General features: G+C 44.3%; 1 protein-coding gene across 1 annotated transcript in view; it reads right to left on the bottom strand.

Annotated features, from left to right (window-relative positions):
* The window catches only part of KIF26B (kinesin family member 26B), a 309,916-nt gene that overhangs the window by 13,553 nt on the left and 275,050 nt on the right, over positions 1-21,313 (bottom strand). Inside the window, exons 11-12 of the mRNA XM_010562587.1 lie at positions 7,802-7,964; positions 3,296-6,731 (exon numbers count right to left, since the gene is read on the bottom strand). Of these exons, the coding sequence (XP_010560889.1) occupies positions 3,296-6,731; positions 7,802-7,964 (3,599 nt within the window). The remainder of the gene's footprint in view (positions 1-3,295; positions 6,732-7,801; positions 7,965-21,313) is intronic.

A 21,313-nucleotide genomic window follows, 5' to 3' on the forward strand; every position in this document is an offset into this window, starting at 1 on the left:
GTGCCATATCCATTACAGCACAGTGGATCTGTGACCGCAAATCAGGAAAGGTCCAATGCTCTTGACACTATGTATTAAAATAATATCTGTCTTTTAAGAGCTCAGAACCTTTGTCTAGTATCTGTTTCATTAAAAAGTGTTCCTTAAGAGAGAAAATTCACACTAGAACAGACCTATTGAAAGGAGATATTACAAAGGATGAAAGATTGCAAACCTTTGCGGGTTTTTTTGTTTATTATGCAATAAAAATATATTTGTGAACAGCTCTAGTCTCCCTTATATCTCAGCTCCTCCTGCATTGAAGTCATAATCCTGGGTTTATGCCATCATAAATCCACTGACATGTGAAAAATTATACTATTATCAAACACATCAAAACAGAATTATGATTTCACTGCTGCAGGACCAAATGCAAACAGGAGCTGGGTTATAAGAAAGTGAAGCCTTATTAATTTCTGGGCAGTGGTTTGCTGCTAGAGATATGGAAGGTAGTAAAGATTTTTTTTTTAATTTGCATAAAACTTCTGGTTGTACTTAAATACAATACAAGTCATTCAAAACAATATAGGAATTACTTGCTGATATGGAGAATCACTCAAAAGTAAAGTATCAGAGATGATACACTGGGAATCTCTCCACAGCAGGTGACAGGCTGAATTAAGAGAAAAGCTTTGTAAACTAGTTTGAGGGAGGTCAATGTGCTAGGCTATGCTGAGCCCACCAGCGCAGGCAACTTCCACGGACACAGGCCCTCCACTGAAAACCGTCCACCCCAGAGATTCAGGTCCAGAAACAGTAGATATCTGCAACATTGCTGACCAAGGAGAGAGAAACTAACCCACACAAGAAATTAGAATAAAGAGATTAATCTGTCGGTCAGCCAAAAAAGCTGTGTTTGGTGAAAAAGACAGGTCAGATGTTACACAGCAGTAAAAAAGCACCAAAGCTTAGACTCCTCACGTTCCCTGCTAAGGAAAGGTTCCTGCTCGCCCCCTCGCTCAGTGCCTTTGCGTACCTGCACAGCACGACAAACCAGTGTCACTGCTCTGCCAGGTAGGCTCAAGGCTGGCTAGACCATGGAAAAGCCTCTTCTCTCCAGGTGTCTTCTAGACTGCTACAAGAGCAACCTGAAACCTGAGTCTCAAACAGTCCTCTCTTCATAACTCCCTTTTCATGGCCACTGACACAACGTTCAGTCCTGCACGGGGGTTATCAAAAGCCAAAGTTGTGAGCGAAAATATAACTCTGATATAAAGTACAACACACAGATCTGAAGCTCTTCTGCAATTACAACACAAAGACAATGTTTTTCTCAGTCATATCTCCAGCCTTGTCCAGCCTTTAATGTGCTATCAAAGCAGAGAGAAGTGAAATGAAACAACTAGTTTTATGAGCATCGGAGTAAACAAATCCTGGTCTTCTACTGATTTAGGTTTGGGATGAACTCTGATGTCTAAAGAAACTGCAGGCTCTGCCTGAAACTTTTCTCAGAGTATTTTTTTAAGGTATCTCCCCTAGGGAATGGGGCATGTCCTCTAGTGTCTAATAAGGATAAATCTACACTGCCATTTTCTTTCTGTTCCCTCATCTGCACAGCTGCCTGTTTTCACAGAACTTGATAAATTTTTCCATCTGAATGTCCTGTGGAAAAAGTCCATATTATATGGGCAGCTTCTCCACAAGACACAATCCAGTTGTCAGTATATACCCACAAACGCCACCTCTGTGAACAGCTTTGTTTTCTTTTTGCACAACATACAAATCTTCCTTCTTTTTCTTGCAAGTTACTATTAAAAAGTTTATATCTGAAAGCAGCTATTAGAGGAACAACTCCCCAGAAAGAGGAAAATCAATTTATTACCATGTAAACTGAAGGGATAGGAAAGAGATTTTCTCATAGGATGCAAAGATAACTTCAGAAAGATTATTTCATTGCTTGGTCTGTGCTTGCACTGTGTAGAGTGATCACTTTCAGATGCATCCTCTAAACAGGTACAATCAGCCATGCACTTATGGATATGGCTTTAATAGCAATATCTATTGTATTCACATCTGCGCTGCACATGTTCTTCCTGCTACCACAGTCAAGAGCATAAAGAAAGGGAGAGTTATGCATTATTCAGTTCGTTCATGGCAAATGAATCCCAGAGGTGAGTATCCTAGCAAGTGAAATGGCTTGTGAATTAGGAACACTATGAGAATAACACATTTTGGACAGCCAGCGCTACTGTAGGGTAAGTAGGATGCACTACATACCTGTGCACACCAGTTCCAACGCCAATGTGCATTTTTTTCAAAAGTACGCTAGGCAGGACTCACACTTCAGGTTGGGAAAACAGCACCCAGGAAAAAGGCGAGGTAGCCAGCTGATGGATGTTCGTCATCCCTGCCTTGCAATTTTCTGAAACACATTCTGCTGGGAAGATGTACCAGTTGCAACTGCACAGACTCTTGGCGTGACCCAGGAGGCTCTTGCTATCTAATTAAAAAGTCCTGATGTAGTATGAAAGCTACTGGGGATTATATCAGAACAAAAATGAAATCTTTCTGATCCTTTCTATGATTGCTAAAGCACTTCAGTGCAGTAGTCCCCATGTATTATTATTAATATAATTTAATTATTTGTTATCAATAAATTACTGAGAAAAGAAGGACTCATAACTCAAAAGTTAAAAACTAAGAGTCTCAGAGGCAGGATAACATCTTTCAAGGGGCATGGGCACAATTTTGTTCCATCTTCTAGGTGGGAAGAAGGAACTCCGCGGTGGTTTCAGCTGCGGGGCATCTTGCTTCTTTGGGCAATCAGAGCACACAAGCAGCAAAAGTGGGCTCACAACAGATACTGCTATTCAGTAAGACTCTGGTCTTCTGCTGGTGAAATAAGTGCATACCAAGAGGGGAATCTGTGCCCAAACTGCTTAAGAATATTTCATTGCCTCACAAAGGCATCTTTCTGGAATCAAATCAGAATATTTGTATAAATAAATACATGAATGTGGCTGCCATTGGCAATACTAATCAGTTTTAGGGATAAATGTTCTTCTGTTCATGTGAAGTAAACCTAAGTGAAATGAATGACTGGGAGACTCTGCTGCAAAGGCAATGCAACCACACAGGATTTGTGCATGTTGCAAAATTAAGAAACTTGGAGCTTAGGATGCTTATCCTGGCCTCGCTTCTCTGCTAAGAGATATAGCTGGTACTGAATTGGCTCACCCTTAGGGCTAGCCCTCCCCACCATGTACTAGTTATCTGCTTTGGTCTGCGTCCCTCTTTCACACCACTGCAAGCTTACCTGCATTTGATCGTTTCTTTGGATTTTTCAGACTTCGGCACCTGCTGCTCACGGAGCTGCTGTTCTCACTCATGGAGTCTTGTGCTGAAGAGGCGCTCCCCGTCGCCTCACTGTCCCTCATCATGCTCTCGTAGCCACTGCTCCCTCCGCTGTGGTAGAAGAGGGCTGTTTTCCCCATGGCGGGAGGCAGCTCCCCGCTCAGGACACTGCTGTTGTCGCTCCCGTGACCACTGCTGCAGCGGTGAGGTTTCCGAGGAGGGGTGATCTTGCTGTAAGGTGAAGGCAGCATGTGAACAGTTGGCTTCTCATCTCCGGGAAGGCCCCCGCGCTCGTCTGCCTCTGAGCTTCCCCGCAGCTGTAAGCCTCGGGCACTGGCGCTCCCTTGGAGCAGCTCCGAAATCCGCCCGTTGACGGCCCGAAGGGGCAATTTGGAAGCAAGGCTGGAGCCCCGGTTTCTGCTGAGGGACTGCGTTGACCAGGACATGTTCTTCCCACTCGGAGGCAAACTGGAGCTCTGCCCTACGGACTGAGGCAGAGACTTGGTCGAGAAGCTGAGAGTTTTGGTGGCAGAGGCAGACAGGCTGCGGGCCTTGGGACTTGCCAGCAGGAGCTTGCTGACTGCAGAGATCTTCGACTGGCTGGCTTTCGGGGAGGCCCCTGCCGACTGGGAGAGGCCCGAGTTGGTGGGCGAGGACATGACACTGCGGCTGAAGCTCCTTCCGGCCCTAGGCATGGTGGTGTCTTTGCCAGGGCTCATTTTGGAGCTCACAGAGGACAGGCTTTCTGCTCTTTCCAGCGACAAACACTCATAGTGGCTTCCTGTGGACCTCCCAAGGGAGTTGGTCCTGCTGGCAAGCTGCTCCAGTTTGGCACTGAAGAGCTTGCTGCTGCTGTTGTTGCCGATGCTGTCGATGCCAGGGCCCTTCTGTTTGGCATTCAGCTCCTCGGGGAAGCTGGCCAGGAAGGATCCGGGCTGGCTGGAGGGACTGCTCGTGGTGCTGCTGGCTGCGCTGTGCTGGGGGCTGGCTCTGTTCTTCTGATCCAAGCTTGACTTTCTCACCGGTGGCAGAGGAGGGGTCCCTTTGGGACGAGTGAGGACACAGTGTTTGGGAGAGGCCATTTTCTTGTCAAGGCTCGCCTTAGAAAACTGGGGGAGGGCAGAAGAGCTGACTCCGCTGCTGTCACTGGCAGTAGGAGGGAGGTGACCGGCAGGCTCCTCCGGCTTGCTTGCCTTCGGGAGCCCTCGAGGGAGGCTGCCATTCTTCAAGCCATCACTGGAATGAACAGGGCTTTGGGTTGCAGAGCCAGACGCTGCCACCTCACACCCATCCACAATCCTCTTTAGACTGTCAGATCCTGGGGAGATAGAGGCGTCCCCGCTGCTGCTGCTGCTGCTAAACCTGTCTGCTGAGGACTGCTTTGTGCTGTGCTCAGGCTTGGCTGAAATTGCAGCTGTGTCAGGCCTTGGCCCATCACTGCTCCCAGAGCTGTCCTTTTTTACATCTTCTTCTCTCTTCAGCCAAGGGTCTTCAAATTTTATATCCTTCTTAGCACTGGATTCTTTCCCATCATGGGGATGAGCAACCTTTGGGTCTGCAGTTACTGCCGGTACAGCGTCATCAGTATCTTGTGCTTTGAAGGGATTAACGGCAATACATGGATACACGGTAATGTTTGTCTTCATTGGGATGTAGCCTTCACAGCTGCTGAGGCTTGCAGTGTTTTTGATTGTGACGGTAGTTTTCCCTAGAGCTGATATTTTACAGCCTTTCATGGGTGGCACTCTGCCGAAAGCTTCCTCCCCCATTTCCGACAGTATAAGCATGTTGTCAGTCACTGGCTTCTGTTTGTCACTTACACAAATCATGCTGGCACTTTGTATGCTCGCAAACTCAGAAACAGGGGGTTCTGCCATTGCTTCCCCGTGCCCATAGCATGCCTGGGCTATGAAGCTGTGGCACGACTGTTCACCGTCACTCCCTGTGCTCATTTCACTTAGCCATGAGCTGATGGATGAGCGCCTGCTGCCATCATCCTGGGATTTGTCATCCAGGCCCAACTTTGGAAGTGGAAGGAACTGTGTGATGCTGACTTCAGACACAGGAGCTGCACTGGAGTAACATTCAAGATCTTCAGATATGCTGCTGATAATACTGACTGGCCTAGACCCAGAGGCCAAAGCCTGCACAGAACAATCACTGTTAAAACTGATGATACTGGTTGGGCGCCCATTGTCAAGGACCCCACTAATGGTTAGCTCTTCTACAAGGGTGAACACCAGCTCGTCCTCTCCATTCAGCTCTAATGGCTGCTGCACAGTCACCATGGTGGTGCTCAGAATCTCCTTCTTGGATTCTGGAGAAATGCTTTGCTGCCGATCTTCATCAAGAACAGTCTCTTCAAAATCCTCATTGCTGGAGGACACCGACTTCTTCATGATCTGAGGGCTCATGCCTACAGGTGGGGTCCGTATTTCTGGCTGCAATAAAGATTCACTAGATGTCGTCCCAGTATCCTTACTCAGGGGAGCTGGTGGGGGAGTGGAGCTGGGCAGGACTCCTTTCTGTGTATAGACCTTGCACCTCTGGGAAGGAGAAGTTGGTGGCTTGTACTCAGATGTCTTCGAGAGGCTCGCAATGCCAAGCCGGGGTGAACCCATTGGCCGAGGTTTGCCTTCCACAAATCCACAGGTGTTGAGACCTTCTCTGCTGCTCTGCAAGCTCGTGCTGTGTGCTAACTGACAAGAGCTAAGCTCTTTACTAGAGCTGCCTGTTACACTCCTGGGAGAAGATGGAGTTGAAACGTTAGTAAGTGCTCCAGAAGGAACAGGGGAATGATTTCTCTTAGTTTTGCTGGGTGTTGCATTTATATTTTCCTTGGCTTCTCTATCAGGATGCTGACATTCTGGCATCGTATCTTCCTTATCTGACTCTGGTAAGTGGCTAAGCTCTGCCAGCTGGCTTGAGACAGAGCACTTAGACATCTGGTCTGAGCTAAATTGAGCAGGCACCTCTTCAAAGGGAAATTTGTCGGTCTCTTCACTGCCATCTATGCAATCCAGCCTCTCCTGGAGCTCTGCAAAGGTGTTGCACTTCAGGCAGTCTCTTTCAGATGTGCTGGGGCCCAATTCATTAACTTCCTCTGACCTGCCCTCATTTTTGGTCTTTTGCAGAGCAGGAACTATGGGTACAAAGTCAGGGGGACCCTCATTATCTGTCAGTTCCTTATCAGAAAGGGCAGTGCCATTGGGGCCAACGTAAATCACCGTGTCACACGACTGCTCACTGCTAGATGAATAATCAGGATCACTTGATAAATGCAAAATAGGGAAGTCTGGGTCAACAGTGTTTCTAGAATGGAAAGGTCTCAGCTGGGTTGGCCTCCGCATCCTGCCCTCCTCACAAGAGCTCTCTCCTCCAGAAGAACTTGATGTGTACTGCAATATGAGAGAGAGCCCACAACATTTCAGCATTGCAAACAGCTCCTTGCACAAAGTGCATATACAGAAAGGTCACAGTCACATCTAAACTAGGAAATCTCTAAACTAAGGCACAGAACTCTGAAGCTTCTTATCCACAGTCCTACAGCAAACACAGAACAGTAATCAGTGGAGAACCCAATGCCCCAGCTCTGTGTCCCACTTGAAATCATGAGACTTCCAAAAAAAAGTACTGAACAAATGGATTAGGGTCTCTTCCTTAATTGAGCCTGGCTAAAGAAATCAGATATTTGGCAAAGGCTTTGCTCTCTGTGTGTGTGTGTGTGTGTGTAATTGTATAACATGCACTCAGAGGTCTCTGGAGACACACTGCTGCGATGGTGTGTGGACTGAATCCTTTCACTTGTCCCTCTTCAATCCATCGTCAAAAAAGGTTTTGTCAATCCATAGGCTGTTAATTTAAATGAAATGCATAAAATTCACTCGTTGTGCCCAACTCACACTGTAAGCTGTACAGAAGGAACCAGGACTCTAAAACATGAAAGTGGATACAGTCCATCCTCACTCTACTTCTTGGAAAATCTATCACCTGTATTTGGAAGCAGTGGGAATAAAACGGGCATCAATGCTGGCAATGAACACACTGCTTTGCATTTATTTTGCTCCTGCTCAATCTGAGAAGCATAGAGAATATAATTCTTCATTAATTCCAATTTCCTTTAACTCTACAGCAGTTTCATTCCTTATTATTTCATTAGCACTAAGAGGATAACTGAAAATAAATGCTCTCTGACAGCTCTGTCACTAATTGAGGCCAGCTTACAAACCTGCTAGAGCAGGTATGTCTGAACTCACTCCTCTGTATCTGAAGCTAAAGAGTTTACCCCCCCTAGTCTCTGCTCTGTGCTCTAAGCCACTTGCCTAGGACAGGGTACGTAAAACAACGCACGCACTTTGGAATTGATTACTGATTTTGTTACATGCTGCTTGACCCTATTAAGGATTCTTCAGGGTCTTTCTTCCTCCCTCCTCCACCATTACAAGAAGGGAGTTATACATTGTCTTACCTTAGTTTTCTTTTTCTTCATCCTGAGGACCCTTGATGCAATCTGGATGGTGGACAGCGTCTCAGCATAGTTCCCCGCCGCGGCTGAAATGTGAGCTATCATTGTGGTGCGGCAGTTCATATTCCCCAAAGACTCCCGAAGCAACATGGTGAGCTTGCTGTCTCTGCAAAACAAAATGAATTAAGGCTACATTAGCGAGCAAGGTTTCACTTTGACCATCGTGATGTGACCTGAGCCTCAGCAAGATTTTTTTTCTCCTCTTTTTAATGGAATCCTAATTAGTTTCCTTCCTCAGGTTTGCACTATGTTGTGTCTGCAGCTGAGCATGCTGAAAGACCCTGGACTACACTTTAAATTTCTTTCCTCTTCCCAATTTCCCCTTTCTGTTTTCTTCTGGCCTCAGTCCTTCTGCACTGTTAACACTGCCAATACAGAGATGAAGACTAGTGTTGGAGACTAACTGTTAAGGAGCCGCTGCAGCAAACACCAAACTTCTGCCCTTTTCCAGTGCACAGTGTGCAAGCAAACTCTGGCCCAGCTCTGGAGGGCAAGAGGGTAGTGGATTAGATTAGAGGACCCAAATTTTTTCTTGCTTTCTAGGGCACTGTGTAACTCAATAATAATAATAGTTAAATCACTGAAATAATTTTGGATGATGCTGGTGAAATACAAAACAATCAAGCCTTAGGACTTTGCACAATTGTTCTTTCATATTAGATCTCTTCTTCCACTGAGGCAGAAATCAAATTTTCTGTTCTTGCCATTTACTCTATTGTTCAGCATAGGATAGCTTTTGAAATTCTGGTGCTTTATTGTGAGGCTGTCTGTGACTGGACTAAGAATATGAATTTTAACAGCATGATGATGCATATATAATGCTTCTGTGATGGTCATCTAATCCTGTAGTCAGAAATGCACGATGTAATTTTTAAAAAGAACTTTAGCTACAAGGTGTACAGGTCAACTGGATGGTTAATTGAGAAACAGCATCCTTTTGAAAAGAGCCTCTCCTACACTAAAGGTTGTGGATGATAGTTACATATGGCTGAAAGCAAAGACAGCAACAGCCTGATATTTACCTATTGTGAAAGGAATTGTTTTTACTGTTGTAATGATAGCAATACTTTCAGTGGCTGGGCATCAGATTTTTGGGGCTCACTGTTCAATATTGACTAATAACCTATGGTGCATGTATGCCCTTGGTCATCCACTTAATGTTTCCAGCTCACAGAAATTCTGCATAAATCTGCAACTGCTGAGAACTGAAGTTCTGCTTACAGGATGGGACTGACAGACGAACACCAAAATTCTTGAGCCTCTCTTTTTGATTGAGTAAACAACAGCATTTGGGATGCATGTTCTGAGGCATCTAGCAATAAGTCTGGGGAGCTCATAAATTGTGCTTCTCCTGAGATTTCCAGCACTTGCGATTTCAGCTAGGCTAGCAATACTGGAAGTAAACCATTTTTTGTTTCAGGATTTTTTGCTTCCATCTGCTACAGACACATTGAAGACAGTGTGGTGTCTTTGAGAAGCAAACATCCTTAAAGACTGTACTGAGACAGCCTCACTCGTTTCACTTGTGACCTAAGGCTTCTTTGAATCCACAGATCCAGAGTTAATAGGCTGCTGTATCTCAGGTTAGTGGCCCTCCTTTCCATCAAGGAATAATTAAGATGTCAAATTTTGTACATCAGTTGCTGCCACTCCAATGCAGAGTTACGCAGAAATTATTAACATCTGCACAGAAATCAATAACAAGCCTTTCATTTGCTAGTGCTTCTATCATAGCAAAACACAAGACAACAGGGGAAAGGGCAAAAGAATACATTCTGAACATGTCGGTCTCCTGAGAATACATAACCCATGCAGCCAGCATCAGCACACTGCGGCATGGCTCTCCTAGAGGTATATGCATTATGAATATAAAATAATCTGTGCCATCTGCCTTGTACTGAAATACACACTTGCAAGAAGAAGGATGATACAGAGGAAATACCTATTCTATAATTCAAAGGATCCTCTGACATATATCAGGTAGGAAGTAAAGGGCAGATTTGTTTAGGATTAAAGCCTGAAACCTAGCAGCAAAAAAGCCCAGCCAACACTGATTTCTAATTTCAGAGTTTGCTCATTCAGCACAGTCTGCATCTTGACTATCAACTTCACTTTGCATGTAGACAAAATAACTAGCTTCATGTCACTATTGTACACTGGAAAATAAAGAGGAAGAAATTTGCTAAACACAGATTTTTGTCAATTCTAGATATTGTCATAAGACAAGTTCACCTGTTCAAGGTTCACTGATCTCTCACAGTAGCACCCACTAACTTCTAAAGGAAAGAAAGAAAATAAAAGAGAACATAATAACACAAAAGTGTGTGGCTCTAATTTTTAACTCACCCTATCCTCATCAAGTAAAATATTGGTAAAATATTTTGGATGTCTCACTGAAATTTGCTTGACAGACAGTGTGAGACACAAAGTAGATGCTTTGTTCTTCTGAATGCTGACATGGCATTTCTGCCTGAAAAAAAGAAAGGCTCTGAATTGTTTCATTAGCTGATTCATGAGCTGGTATTTGCAAAAGCAAAATTTCCTGTGAAAGCAGAAGGTTTTTTACAAAGGGATGCACTGGAAGAGCTTTGAGAAGGAAGACCTTTGTTGATTTTCTGGCTGTGCAAACTAAACTAAGACACAGGAAATTTTGAAGAAGCTCACAGAAGGGCTGCTGCTCCTGGGTGTATGTTGTTCACTGTATTAAGCAGAGGCTGGCTTGCTGAAGGTCCCAGATTTCTCACAGGAGCATAGTGAAACGCACCGATGTCTTTATAGCAAATGGGAGACCTTCAGGAATGCTAATGGTCCATTTCTATTCTGCCCCAAGAGCAATAAAATGATATGCCAGAGCAGCATGATGACCCCATTTTATATACCTGTCTTCATTTTAAATGTATTTCTATCCCATCCACTAATGTTTTTATAGTTTAGGAAATTTGCCATAACCCATCGTGAATATGGGGATATAATACACAGAGAACAATGAAGGTGGGGTCAGGATACCACACTTCAGACTCCAAAGCCTGTATATCAGTAAGTCCATTCTGCAGCCTTTTCAGTCTTTAAAAGTTACCTCATTTTTCTAACTGCATCACTTGGTCTAATAATATACATTACCCTTACTTGTAAACCTTTTCTTGCCTAACTCCTTAGATCATCGTGGCTACAGCAAAATACTACTAAATACTGCTCATACACCTCACACACAGGTAAAACCCTAAAATAAACTATGCAAAGCTCTATCTCTGGAAAAGTCCAGAAGCAGGAGCCCTGGGGGCAGGAAACTAAACTCAGATGTCTCTAGGAAGTATGTCAGCAGATACGATACAGATGATCCAGAAAGGAAGAACTGTGCAGATTGCCAGATGGAAAGGTCCATGGAGCAGCAGCCCTCCATGTGGAGAGGAGCTCTCTCTTCTCCATGCTGCTCCCTTACCTCCCCTATATTTCCACCCTCTCACATTACAGCACCTACTGAATGGCTTACAGTGCTATTTTCTGAATCTCTCTATAGCTACCATAAGGAACCCTAGCAGGTATTAGACCTCCCCAAAAGAGAGATGTGGCAGTGCTGCAGTGAGCACAGCGTTCTCTAGTTCTTTTCTGAGACTTCACCATGCAAACTGGGATCAGTGTAAATTAGTCCTTTCACTTGCTCAGTAAGAAGGAAAAATGTACAACTTCATGCTCCTCTTATACATATCTGTATTTTCCTTCCTCATGAATGATTAATTATGCTCAGATTCAAACAATACAGAATCTTATACTGAAGAATGAAGTAGTCAAGATCATGATACGTTTCCTTGGACACTGCATATATCCCACTTGCCTATGTGCATTAAGTCAAAGTCTTTAATTTCATGACTGGATACTATTTTTCCACTAGACCCCTGCCTCAATTACTGCACAGGATAACAGTGCTCACTGAGCAAAAAGTTATTCAGTCTTTCATTTAATCCTTGCCTTTCAATGTGTGGACTTGTGCCTTATCTACTGTTAGGACTATACAAACTCAGCTCTGAATCCAGAATGACCAATTTCTTTAAAAGTTTTTTGTTTTATTTTCTTTTTCCTGTGGAGCTCATCAATGCAGTATCTGATGAATGCCTGTGAGGCGAGGTCTATAATCCTCTGATAATACCTGCAGCGTTGAAGACTTCAGTGAATACAGGTGTTTGGTGTGAAGCACTAATCTTTCAGAGTACTGAGCATTATATAGTCTTTTATATTCAAAGTACAGCTAACTTTGACTTCTCTTGCAGAGAAAATGGGGCAGCTGGTTCTCAGCCTGGGTACCCAGAAAACCAGGAACACACAATTAATAGCCCATCTAAAAATTTTAGGAACGCATTGGCAGAGCCAGTTCTTAAGGTGGCACCAGCTCCCTTCAGAATACCTCCCTTCTCCTCCACAGCCCTCAGTCCCATCTTCTATATGCCAACTTCTGCTACAAATTAGGGAAGGAATTTATTGACAATGACCACATCACTGTACAGTCCTGATTCATCTCTAAAGCAGGTCCTTTATCTGCGTTGAAAAAGATGATAACTGAGGAGGGGCGGGGGGGTAATCCTGCAAAGACAACACAATATATAGCCCATGGGGCCAAAGTAAGTTTGCCAGGACAACCTTAATTTGACATTTCCTGCCTCTGTAGTGATTGATTTCACAATCTGAATGCTCTTATTATATATATTTTATGTAAGTTCATGTGGATTTGTGTTTGCACTTCAGTGAGACATCAGTAAGCCTGGAGCCTTCCTATGTATTAAAAAGCCTCAGCTGCTGAACTACGTGACTAGCTAGCAGCAGCAGCCAGCTGCTACCTTTTGTATGGATGAGCAGTAGAGAAGGAGGACACGACCCACTATTTACCATGAGGTTTTGCTAGTATTTGCTGCCTGCAGAAAAACAGTGGGACTCAGGAACATCACAATCTTTTCCTGTGCTGTAGGAGAGCTGTGCTCTCATGTCTTCACATCCTTTTTGCCATGCTCTACTCTCATCAGACAATCCTGTTCTCTTCTATCAGTGTCTATCCTGGGCTTTCTTCATCCAACCTTCTCACTCATTCTCATTCCCATACCGTGATCCTCACCTCCAGCTCCTCACCTAAACAGCCCAGCAGAGCTCCATTTCATCCTGCAGCGGTCTAACCAGCTACACCAGACTTTGCCAGGCTCCAGCAACACTGCTAGACACTCTCCCAGTACTAATCTCCTCTCTCCTCACCTCTTGGTCCCACTAATGTCCTCCACTGTCACTGGTTGACCTCCAAGGCCCCCTTCCCCACTCGAGTCCATCCAGCTGCTCACTGATACCCAGCAGAGGAACCCCATAACCCCGCCATAATTTGGCATGGCTGACTGCACCATGCTGCCCAGGTGAGGCACAGGCCAGGGTGAGGGGGCATGGCATGGGCAGTGCCGTCAGGTCCTTCAGCTTTATGAGAATCCATGTGAGCAATGTGTTTGAAGTGAGCTACATGGAAAGAGGCAAATGGTAATTGCTTTTGTTTAGGGCTGCAAAATAGAATTCATGAATAGAAAATGAAGCAATAAGAATAAATATTATGCTCAGGAAATTCGCAGGAGTTTTTGTTGCCCAGCATCTCAGTGTGGGAGAGGGAAACACAGGACAGTTCCATACAAGGAGGGAATACTGGAGAGGAAGATCCAGCTAAAGTCTTAGAATAATGATTTTTCTGTGGAATTATTTAACCAATTCTATTATACGATTTCTTTGGGGTATTTTTTCCCCCCACCTTAATAAAAAATACTTTGTCTTCCCTTTCCTCTCACCCCACTGCTATGAGGATTTTGGCTATTCAGTGACAACAGCAGCACCATCAGGAATAGAAATAATAACATTCCAAAAGGGATACAATACAATGTTATAACTAAGCTTTAGGACATGCAAGGGGGGGTGTGTGTGTGTGCTCTCTATTAATCATATACCTTGGTGTCTTCCTAGGCACTTGGCCAAAAGGAGAAAGTTGTCAACTCCCTCAAGGTGTTATTGTTACAGGATCAGACAATGTATGCCCTCAGGTGTCTTGTAATCTAATTATTTATAGAGGTATGTCAAAGGAAAAAATCTCGGTAACTGTGGCAGTTATTTTTGATCATGAAGTCTTAACTCTGCTCCCTTGTGCTGATGCACTGCTTTATTCATAGTAATAAATGCTTGCATAACAAGGGAACCACAGAAATACTCCATTTGGTTTTGGCTCTTATTGCATGGAAATACTCTCTACAGAGGACAGTTTATAGCTTAAAAAGCACAAGCCCAATAGTCGATGTTACAGGTGTGTAACAGCTGAGTTCATGATGAACCAGTACAGTTTGCTTAGCTATGTCTTTCCTTCCCGTTAATAATTTTGATAGAGGGAGAAAGGAAATGGGAGCAATGTGTGTAGGCACAGGCAAAATGAGGCCAGGTGGAGTGATAAAGCCCTCAGTGGTTCAGCCACGTTAGCCTGGCTTTGTTAGCAGAACAAAGTGAGGCAGTTTAAGAAAGATAGGTAACATGTTGGATCTTTAACCTGGGGAATCCTTCACCTGGTGAAATGAGGCATTGGGGGAATAATGAACTTGTTCCAGGTGGAAGCTGACTAGCCTTAAAGGGAAAATTAAGCAAAGTGGAAATCTCCACTGCCGCGGCAGTTAGTTATCATGTATGAGGTACACTAGCACAACCCAGAAAGCTGTGCTCACTCTATAGGGGAAGGGAGAGCCAGCTGAAAGGACTGCGCTGAGGGATACTGCTCAGGTTCACGTACTGGGAAAATCATAACCACATCTGGAAGGGATGTGACACTGCAGCAGTCAAGAGCAGGAGAAAAGTGGTGTTGCAGCCAAGTATGGGCTAACAGGGACTTATACTTAAATTCTAGTATTAGAAAATGCATCTAAAATATAGGGGTGTTCCCCCTACAATTCTTGTCTTTTAAGAGCCTAACTATGCAAATTTCATATTGCAGAACAATCATTGTGCCTGTGACAACATAGGAGCATGTGGCAGATGCACAAAATAGCATCTTTTGTTTCTTTTCACCAAAGACAGAAAAGAAAATTAATGGCAGAAGGACAGAGTCCCAATGACTGCAGCTACTCTGATTCCTTGAAACAGACCATCCCTCTCACCATAAAAGGGGCTCTTTTGTATAAAAGTTGCTCCCCAGACTGATGAAACTTAGTCTACAAAACAGCCAAGGAGCACCCTGTTATCCAAAAATGACATAAAAGTGCCCCACTCTTTGGAGGTCGCACTGACTGGTCTCAGCAATTCAAGCTTATCCATAGTAGAACTATCTCACAATAAAGCAGTCGCTAGCACACAACAGCTTCACTTTTATCTACATATTAAAGAGTGCATCGTTTCTGACATTGCCAGCCCAGGTCAGAGCTGCACACTGCTATGCTAGCCCTGGAGAAGCACAGAGAAAAATGGCTCCTCCATCTTCTTATTTCTGCCTTGTGCCACCAGTGAAGCTAAAGCAGCACAAGCTTTGTTTAAATACTTCAGCCAACAAGAGAAAAAAGTTCCTCGCAGTCTTTGCCCTGGCTATGTGAATTTATGTGGTTTGGTTCAGGTGCACTTTACACATTGGCAATACCAAACTGAAGACACAAACCCTTATTTACAGGTCAACGTGTTACTCAGAGAAGAGCTGAGATCCAGATGTACTTTAAAGTCACAGCAAGTGCAAGTGCTGGGGTGGGAGGGAGGAGGTGGTTGGGAGGGCAGCTCTGCTGGAGACCAGTGATGGTTTCAGAGAGATGACTGCACTGAAAATGGACAAAATGATCCCTCTCCCTTCTGTACTCCAACTCCCAGCACAGAGCCAAACATCATTCACAAGCAACCAATAAAAACACACAAACAAAGCTCAAAGATAATCAAAAAGGAAGAGGATCCTAGTGGTCTGTCTCATTACAGTGCCAGCTCCTAATAAATTCTAGCTGAAAAACAGAAGCTCAGTTAATCCAGGGAGCTAATTAGGCTCAGCAACTCTATGTTGGAGTTAAAGCCAGATTCGTCCAAACCAGCAATGCCACTGGTTAAGAAAACGTGTGTAATAAATAGACTGTGATTTACAGGAGAAAAAAATTTCCACAGTTAAAACTAATAATGATCCAGATTTTAAATAATTTAAGGACTCTGTATGTGCCCAGGCTCTGTGCTAACTTCTACCAAGGTACGCTCACAAAGGGAAGGAAAAAGCCTTCCCTTCCCCCCATGCTGCCCCTTGTTTGGCTCCCTTACTTGGAAGCATTACGGCAACCACAGGTTTGGCTCAGCTTATCTCCATGAAGCCATTGGGTTGCTTTATATGAGAAGGCAACAGTTGTATCTGCTATGGAATAGCAACTGGAGCAGCTTCGGAGCCTGCCTGCCTCTCCTCCGGTCTGCCAGTGCCCCAGCAGTGCAGCGGGAGCGCTGGGAAGGGAAGGGGTGGAGAGTGGCTGCCAGTGCCTGTACCTATAGGGCAGCAACAGGGGAAAACACATAGCAAGAAAGAAGCATGAGGAAACATCCCCTGACAATCTGCTGAGGACACGTTCTGGAAACCACCTTCACACCAGCCCCTCTGAAGGCTAATATTGGCAGGAGCACAGCAAAGAGACACCCAGCGAGGGCATTTCCAACACCCCCGCATCAGCGTGAAGAGCAGGATCCGCTCCTGTTGCTCAGCGTCTGCTTGCAGGGCTGCTGCCCCCAGCTCCCGCTGCCTTCACAGGGTCAAGCAGTAGGGGGATGAAAGCAAAGCTCTCCACTCTGCACTCAGCGTGGCTAAGCAAAGGGGTTGTTGTCCAGAAGGCCTCGGCTCCCTGCAGCTCAGCTGCTGCCCGTGTCATCGGCGGGGGTCACACGTGCTGAAGAGCCGCCACGGGTGACAGCCCCTGCAGAGAGGGCAGGGCAGCGGCCACCGCAACTCCCCTTTCAGCGCAAACAAGCACCTGCCTGCCACACTGGCACGACTCGCGTTACCCGCGCCCCCGGCAGCTAGGTGACCATTTCGGCTGCCGCCCCGGTGAACACACCACGGCAATTTGGAGGGGGGACAGAAAGGCTCCTCGCTGCCGCACCGAGGACTCCCGCGCTGCCCGGCCGGAGGCAGCCTGCTGCTGCGCACGCAGCGGCCCCCGTGAGCCCCAGCAGCAAGCGACAGCACTTTGCCCTTTGCTTGCAAGGAGTGTTGTGATTCGTATGTATTGAGAGTGGAATACCAGGGTTATTTCCTCAAACGAAAATTAACTTCAAATGTTTGTAATTGATCCATGAATATTCATGATCTTTTGGGAGGATTTCATAATTACTTCATTCTGCTTAGGCTCATTTGATCTACAGTAGTGACAGCAGTAGTTTACACTCCTTCATCAAGATGCCAACAATTTGGCAGCGTGACCTTCCCAGTTTCCTGTGCTGGAGAGCAGCTCTAGTTATCCTAATTGCAATCCCAAATGGAGTGGTACCTGAAAATAAATTGACTGCTGTTCAGTTTTAGAAACCACTCCACTTGGCACTGCTCCTAGCATAAATAGATGACATCTCCAGGAAACTGGGAAGGTCACTCAGCAAAATACTTCACATTTTGATAAGTAAGATTTTAAATGCTGACCTCCTAGAGCCTTCGGCCTACAGCATTACAGCAGAGGGCAGTGAAAGTGCACACACTTCTGTGCGGAAAAGAAAAGAAGAAAAAAGAAGGCAGACTTTGGTTGTCATTAATATTATGTAAATTACACAATTCATCTATGCCACTCGCTAGACATATTCCCAACGAAAGTTAGGCTTAAGAGTTCATATTGCCTATGCACCTGCACGCAGGCTTGCCTCATCACCTCCAGCAATAAACTTCTAGCCTGTTGGCCAGTTTGAAGAAACTTTGAGAAAATAATATAAAAGCCTCAAAGATGGTTAGTCTCTGTAAACGCTGTGAGAACTGATGGCTTGAGTGGATGGAGAGAAATCTTATTCGTGCTCCCACAGAAACAAGACTGAAACTCCTTAAACTCCACTCTTGAACACACCAGAGAAAGCACACAGATGAGACAAATTCCCAACCACAGGGGAACTTTCAGCCAGTATTTATGCCCTTTTGGATATCAAAATTAAGAGACAAATTGTTAGAAAGAAACATTATTTTCTCAGTGCTGATGCTCTCAGAACTGTTCATTTAGATCAACAGACCAAAAAATATGCACTCATATGAAAGTGCATCCTGACTATAAGCTGTCAAAACATGAAGTAAAGCAGTAAAAATATTAAACTAACAGCATTAAAGCAAAATAAATAGTCAGAAGCCTTAAGCATGCTTCCATCTTTGGTAATCAATTTATTATTACCTTTTAAAGTTCCTCTTCACATACAGCTCCAAACTCTGCTTCACAGAGAAGCATGAAACTGCTAAAAGCTGCTAAAAGAAGCAATCCCTATCCATTGGCAAAGAACATGGACTTTACAGCGGACAAGTGATGTGCTAACCTAGGATGGGAATCAAGCAGGTGAAGCAAGTTCCAAAACAGGGGAATTTTTTTAGGTGTCACCTCCCATTTATCAGTTGGGGACACACTGGCCTCAGTTGCTCAGCTCCAAACCATCTAGGAATTAAAAAACCATGACTGTTATTTAGGAATACTGTATTGGCATGTACAGGTAATATGTACAGATCCTAGACAACGTGCGTGCCTGTCTCCTTCCAAAAATCTGGGTAAGTAATAAGGTGGCTAAGTATGGACTTAGCTGTCTAACTTTATACATTCTTTCTGTTTTGAGAAGAGTAAGAAAGCTGAACTTCTCCTTTACACCTACCTTCTTTAAAATGCAAAATGGACTAGAAACCTGGTTTCACTTCACAGACTCCATTTACTTTACTATTCAATATATAGTTTCAGGGTCAAAATAAGTTTCTTAGACATCTGCAACGATGTTTGCAGAATCTGATGAACATGGTGTTCTCTGGCCTGAAAATCCTTGGCCTCTATATTTGTACTGTCAACAATCAATAGGGGCAGGGTGAGCTTGTTAGTAACTGGAGAGAGACCAAAAAATCCTTTCACATAAAAATGAATGGCCATCAGACAGTGACAACTTTCATCCACAGATGGACTGAGCCACTCACACAATGGGCTGATTTAGAGATGCGATGAGACAGAGTGAGTGACAACAGTGATGATGTTATGCTGCACGACAATTAAAGATCATAGATGAAGAAATGTCTACCCATGCCTGGTTTTGGTGATGTCTGAAAACAAGCCTCAAAATTGAGATTTTATGAACTGAAACCCATGGCACTATGGTCCAAACCCAGCTGTCACTGAAATCTACAGAAAGTCTCCCATAAGCTTCAGCAAGGTCTGAACTGGGCTTTTACAGATTTGGTGACTGGGTACATGAGATAATGAATAAAATAATCCCTTCTGAAGTCACATACATGGCAATGAAGTTAAACTGTGGAACCACAGGCAGTTTTATGATGACATTTTTGGCAGCATAGGGCCAAATCTAGCAGCTGCTGCAGGGCAGTGGGAATTTTGTCATCTATAAACACAGGCACAAGAATACTAAATGTCTGGTTCTTTTTCCCCTCTCACACTCTATCACACTTTATTCACAGAGGACTCCAAACAAAACCTGAGGGACCCCAGTCTCCATGCAAGTACTACATATTGTAAGTAAAAGTGGCCAAATCAATATATAATGATTTTTAATGTATATATATTTGCTATTTAAACCATTTGGAGATAGGCTGTATCAAATATATTTATATTCATCTATGCAGCAATTTAAAATATTAATGATGCACATGCATTTTTTATGTTATCTGAAGTTTCACTCCCCCTTTAAATGGATTCATCTATTTATTTTGCCCACTATAATACCATTAATTAGACAAGCTCCTCAATAGGCTCTCCAAGACTTCAGAGATCTCTTAATAGCCTGTGACAGCAAAGGAAAGGAACTCTTTTAAACTCACCATTTAGTAATTGTTACATAGCTTGCAGTTTTACCTGAGGTAACCAGAGCGTGCTTTAGAGTTCTATAGGTATCTATTATGCCCAGAAAATCAACTGTAAATTCAAGTATTTCCATGTTAATAGCTGCCTCTCCACAAGGCTGGTAGTTGGAACAGACTTGTGAGTGCCAGAAAGCAATACACAACTACTAATGTTTTATGTATTTAGTTTTAAATGATAAAAAGCTATCTATTAAAGAGTTAGCTGTTCAAAATCCCAGAAGCACTAGAACAAAATTTCAAAGACAAGCTGAGCCAGTCTTTCATAAAAAGCTCCTTTCAACCTTCAACCGTCTTCAAAAAGCCTCAAACTGGACTCATTTACAATGTGCCTGGCAGGTCCCTCTTCTGTTTACAAAGCCGCTGCTGAAGCTCAGGAATTCTGCAGCTGAAAATAGTTGAGGCTGCAAGAATATTTTGGCACAGTCCTCATTCTAGTCTTATACTCTCTCCTCAGCATCTGCCGTTGAATTTAGACAGAGAGAGGATAGTAGAAGGTCATTTGGCCTGAATCAATATGGCCATTCTTATGTTCTTAGTGTTAGGTTATAGTGGTTTACAGCGATGCTCTGCAGCCTCCTTCCTGAATCCCCTCCGCATGCCTGCTGTGCTCTCCTAAGGATGGAGAAAAGCATTCCTCAGCACCCAGTCAATGCAGCCCTGGTCGATGTGTCTGGAGACACAAGACAGGCCAAGAGCAAAGACAGTCATTCTGTTAAGGAGAGCACATGCATAACAACCACAGAAAGAGAAGGAGAGAGAAATGCATTGTTTGGTCCTGTGAGCCTGATCCCTGTGGGACTGTCATCAAAGCGAAGGTGATACTTGGGGTGAGAAGAAACTGTGAATTAGTAGCTCCTGCCCCTACCCAGTACAGAGAGTCATGTAATCTTCCTTAAGCATTTAGAAGACCCATCCTTAAAAACATTAGGGCTTCCTAGCACTGCCCACACACACTTCCATTTCAGAGTGGCACGCTGAAAGCCATCTACTCCCCTATTTGCCCATGCTCCAACACGGCCCTTTGGTTTCCATTGCTCTCACTCCTCGGGGGCAGGAATGCTCCTGCCACATCTACAGACATCACTTACACTCCTCCTCACGCGCTCTCTGTTCCCTGACTCTATTTGGGTATGCAAGCCAAATTAATTTCATCTTCTCTCACATGAAAAGCTAACCTGCTCCCCTTGCCAGTCTTTCTTGCACTTGTTTCCATCTGAATTCACTCTTTGTCTATACGGGTGACCAGAGCTGTATCCAGGAGAAGAATCACTAGTCCCTTGCATAAAGGCATTACAGTTTTTCTGCTGTCACTCCTAATGCCTCCTCAGACTTCATTACCTTCTCACTGTTCCATCAGCTGTGGTCACCCGTGATCATTAACCAATATGCCTAAATCAGCACACACCCCACCTCCTCTTCTAGCTTGA

Source organism: Haliaeetus leucocephalus, unplaced genomic scaffold (assembly GCF_000737465.1).
Source record: "Haliaeetus leucocephalus isolate CR32 unplaced genomic scaffold, Haliaeetus_leucocephalus-4.0 Scaffold162, whole genome shotgun sequence".
NCBI classification, from domain to species: Eukaryota; Metazoa; Chordata; class Aves; order Accipitriformes; family Accipitridae; genus Haliaeetus; species Haliaeetus leucocephalus.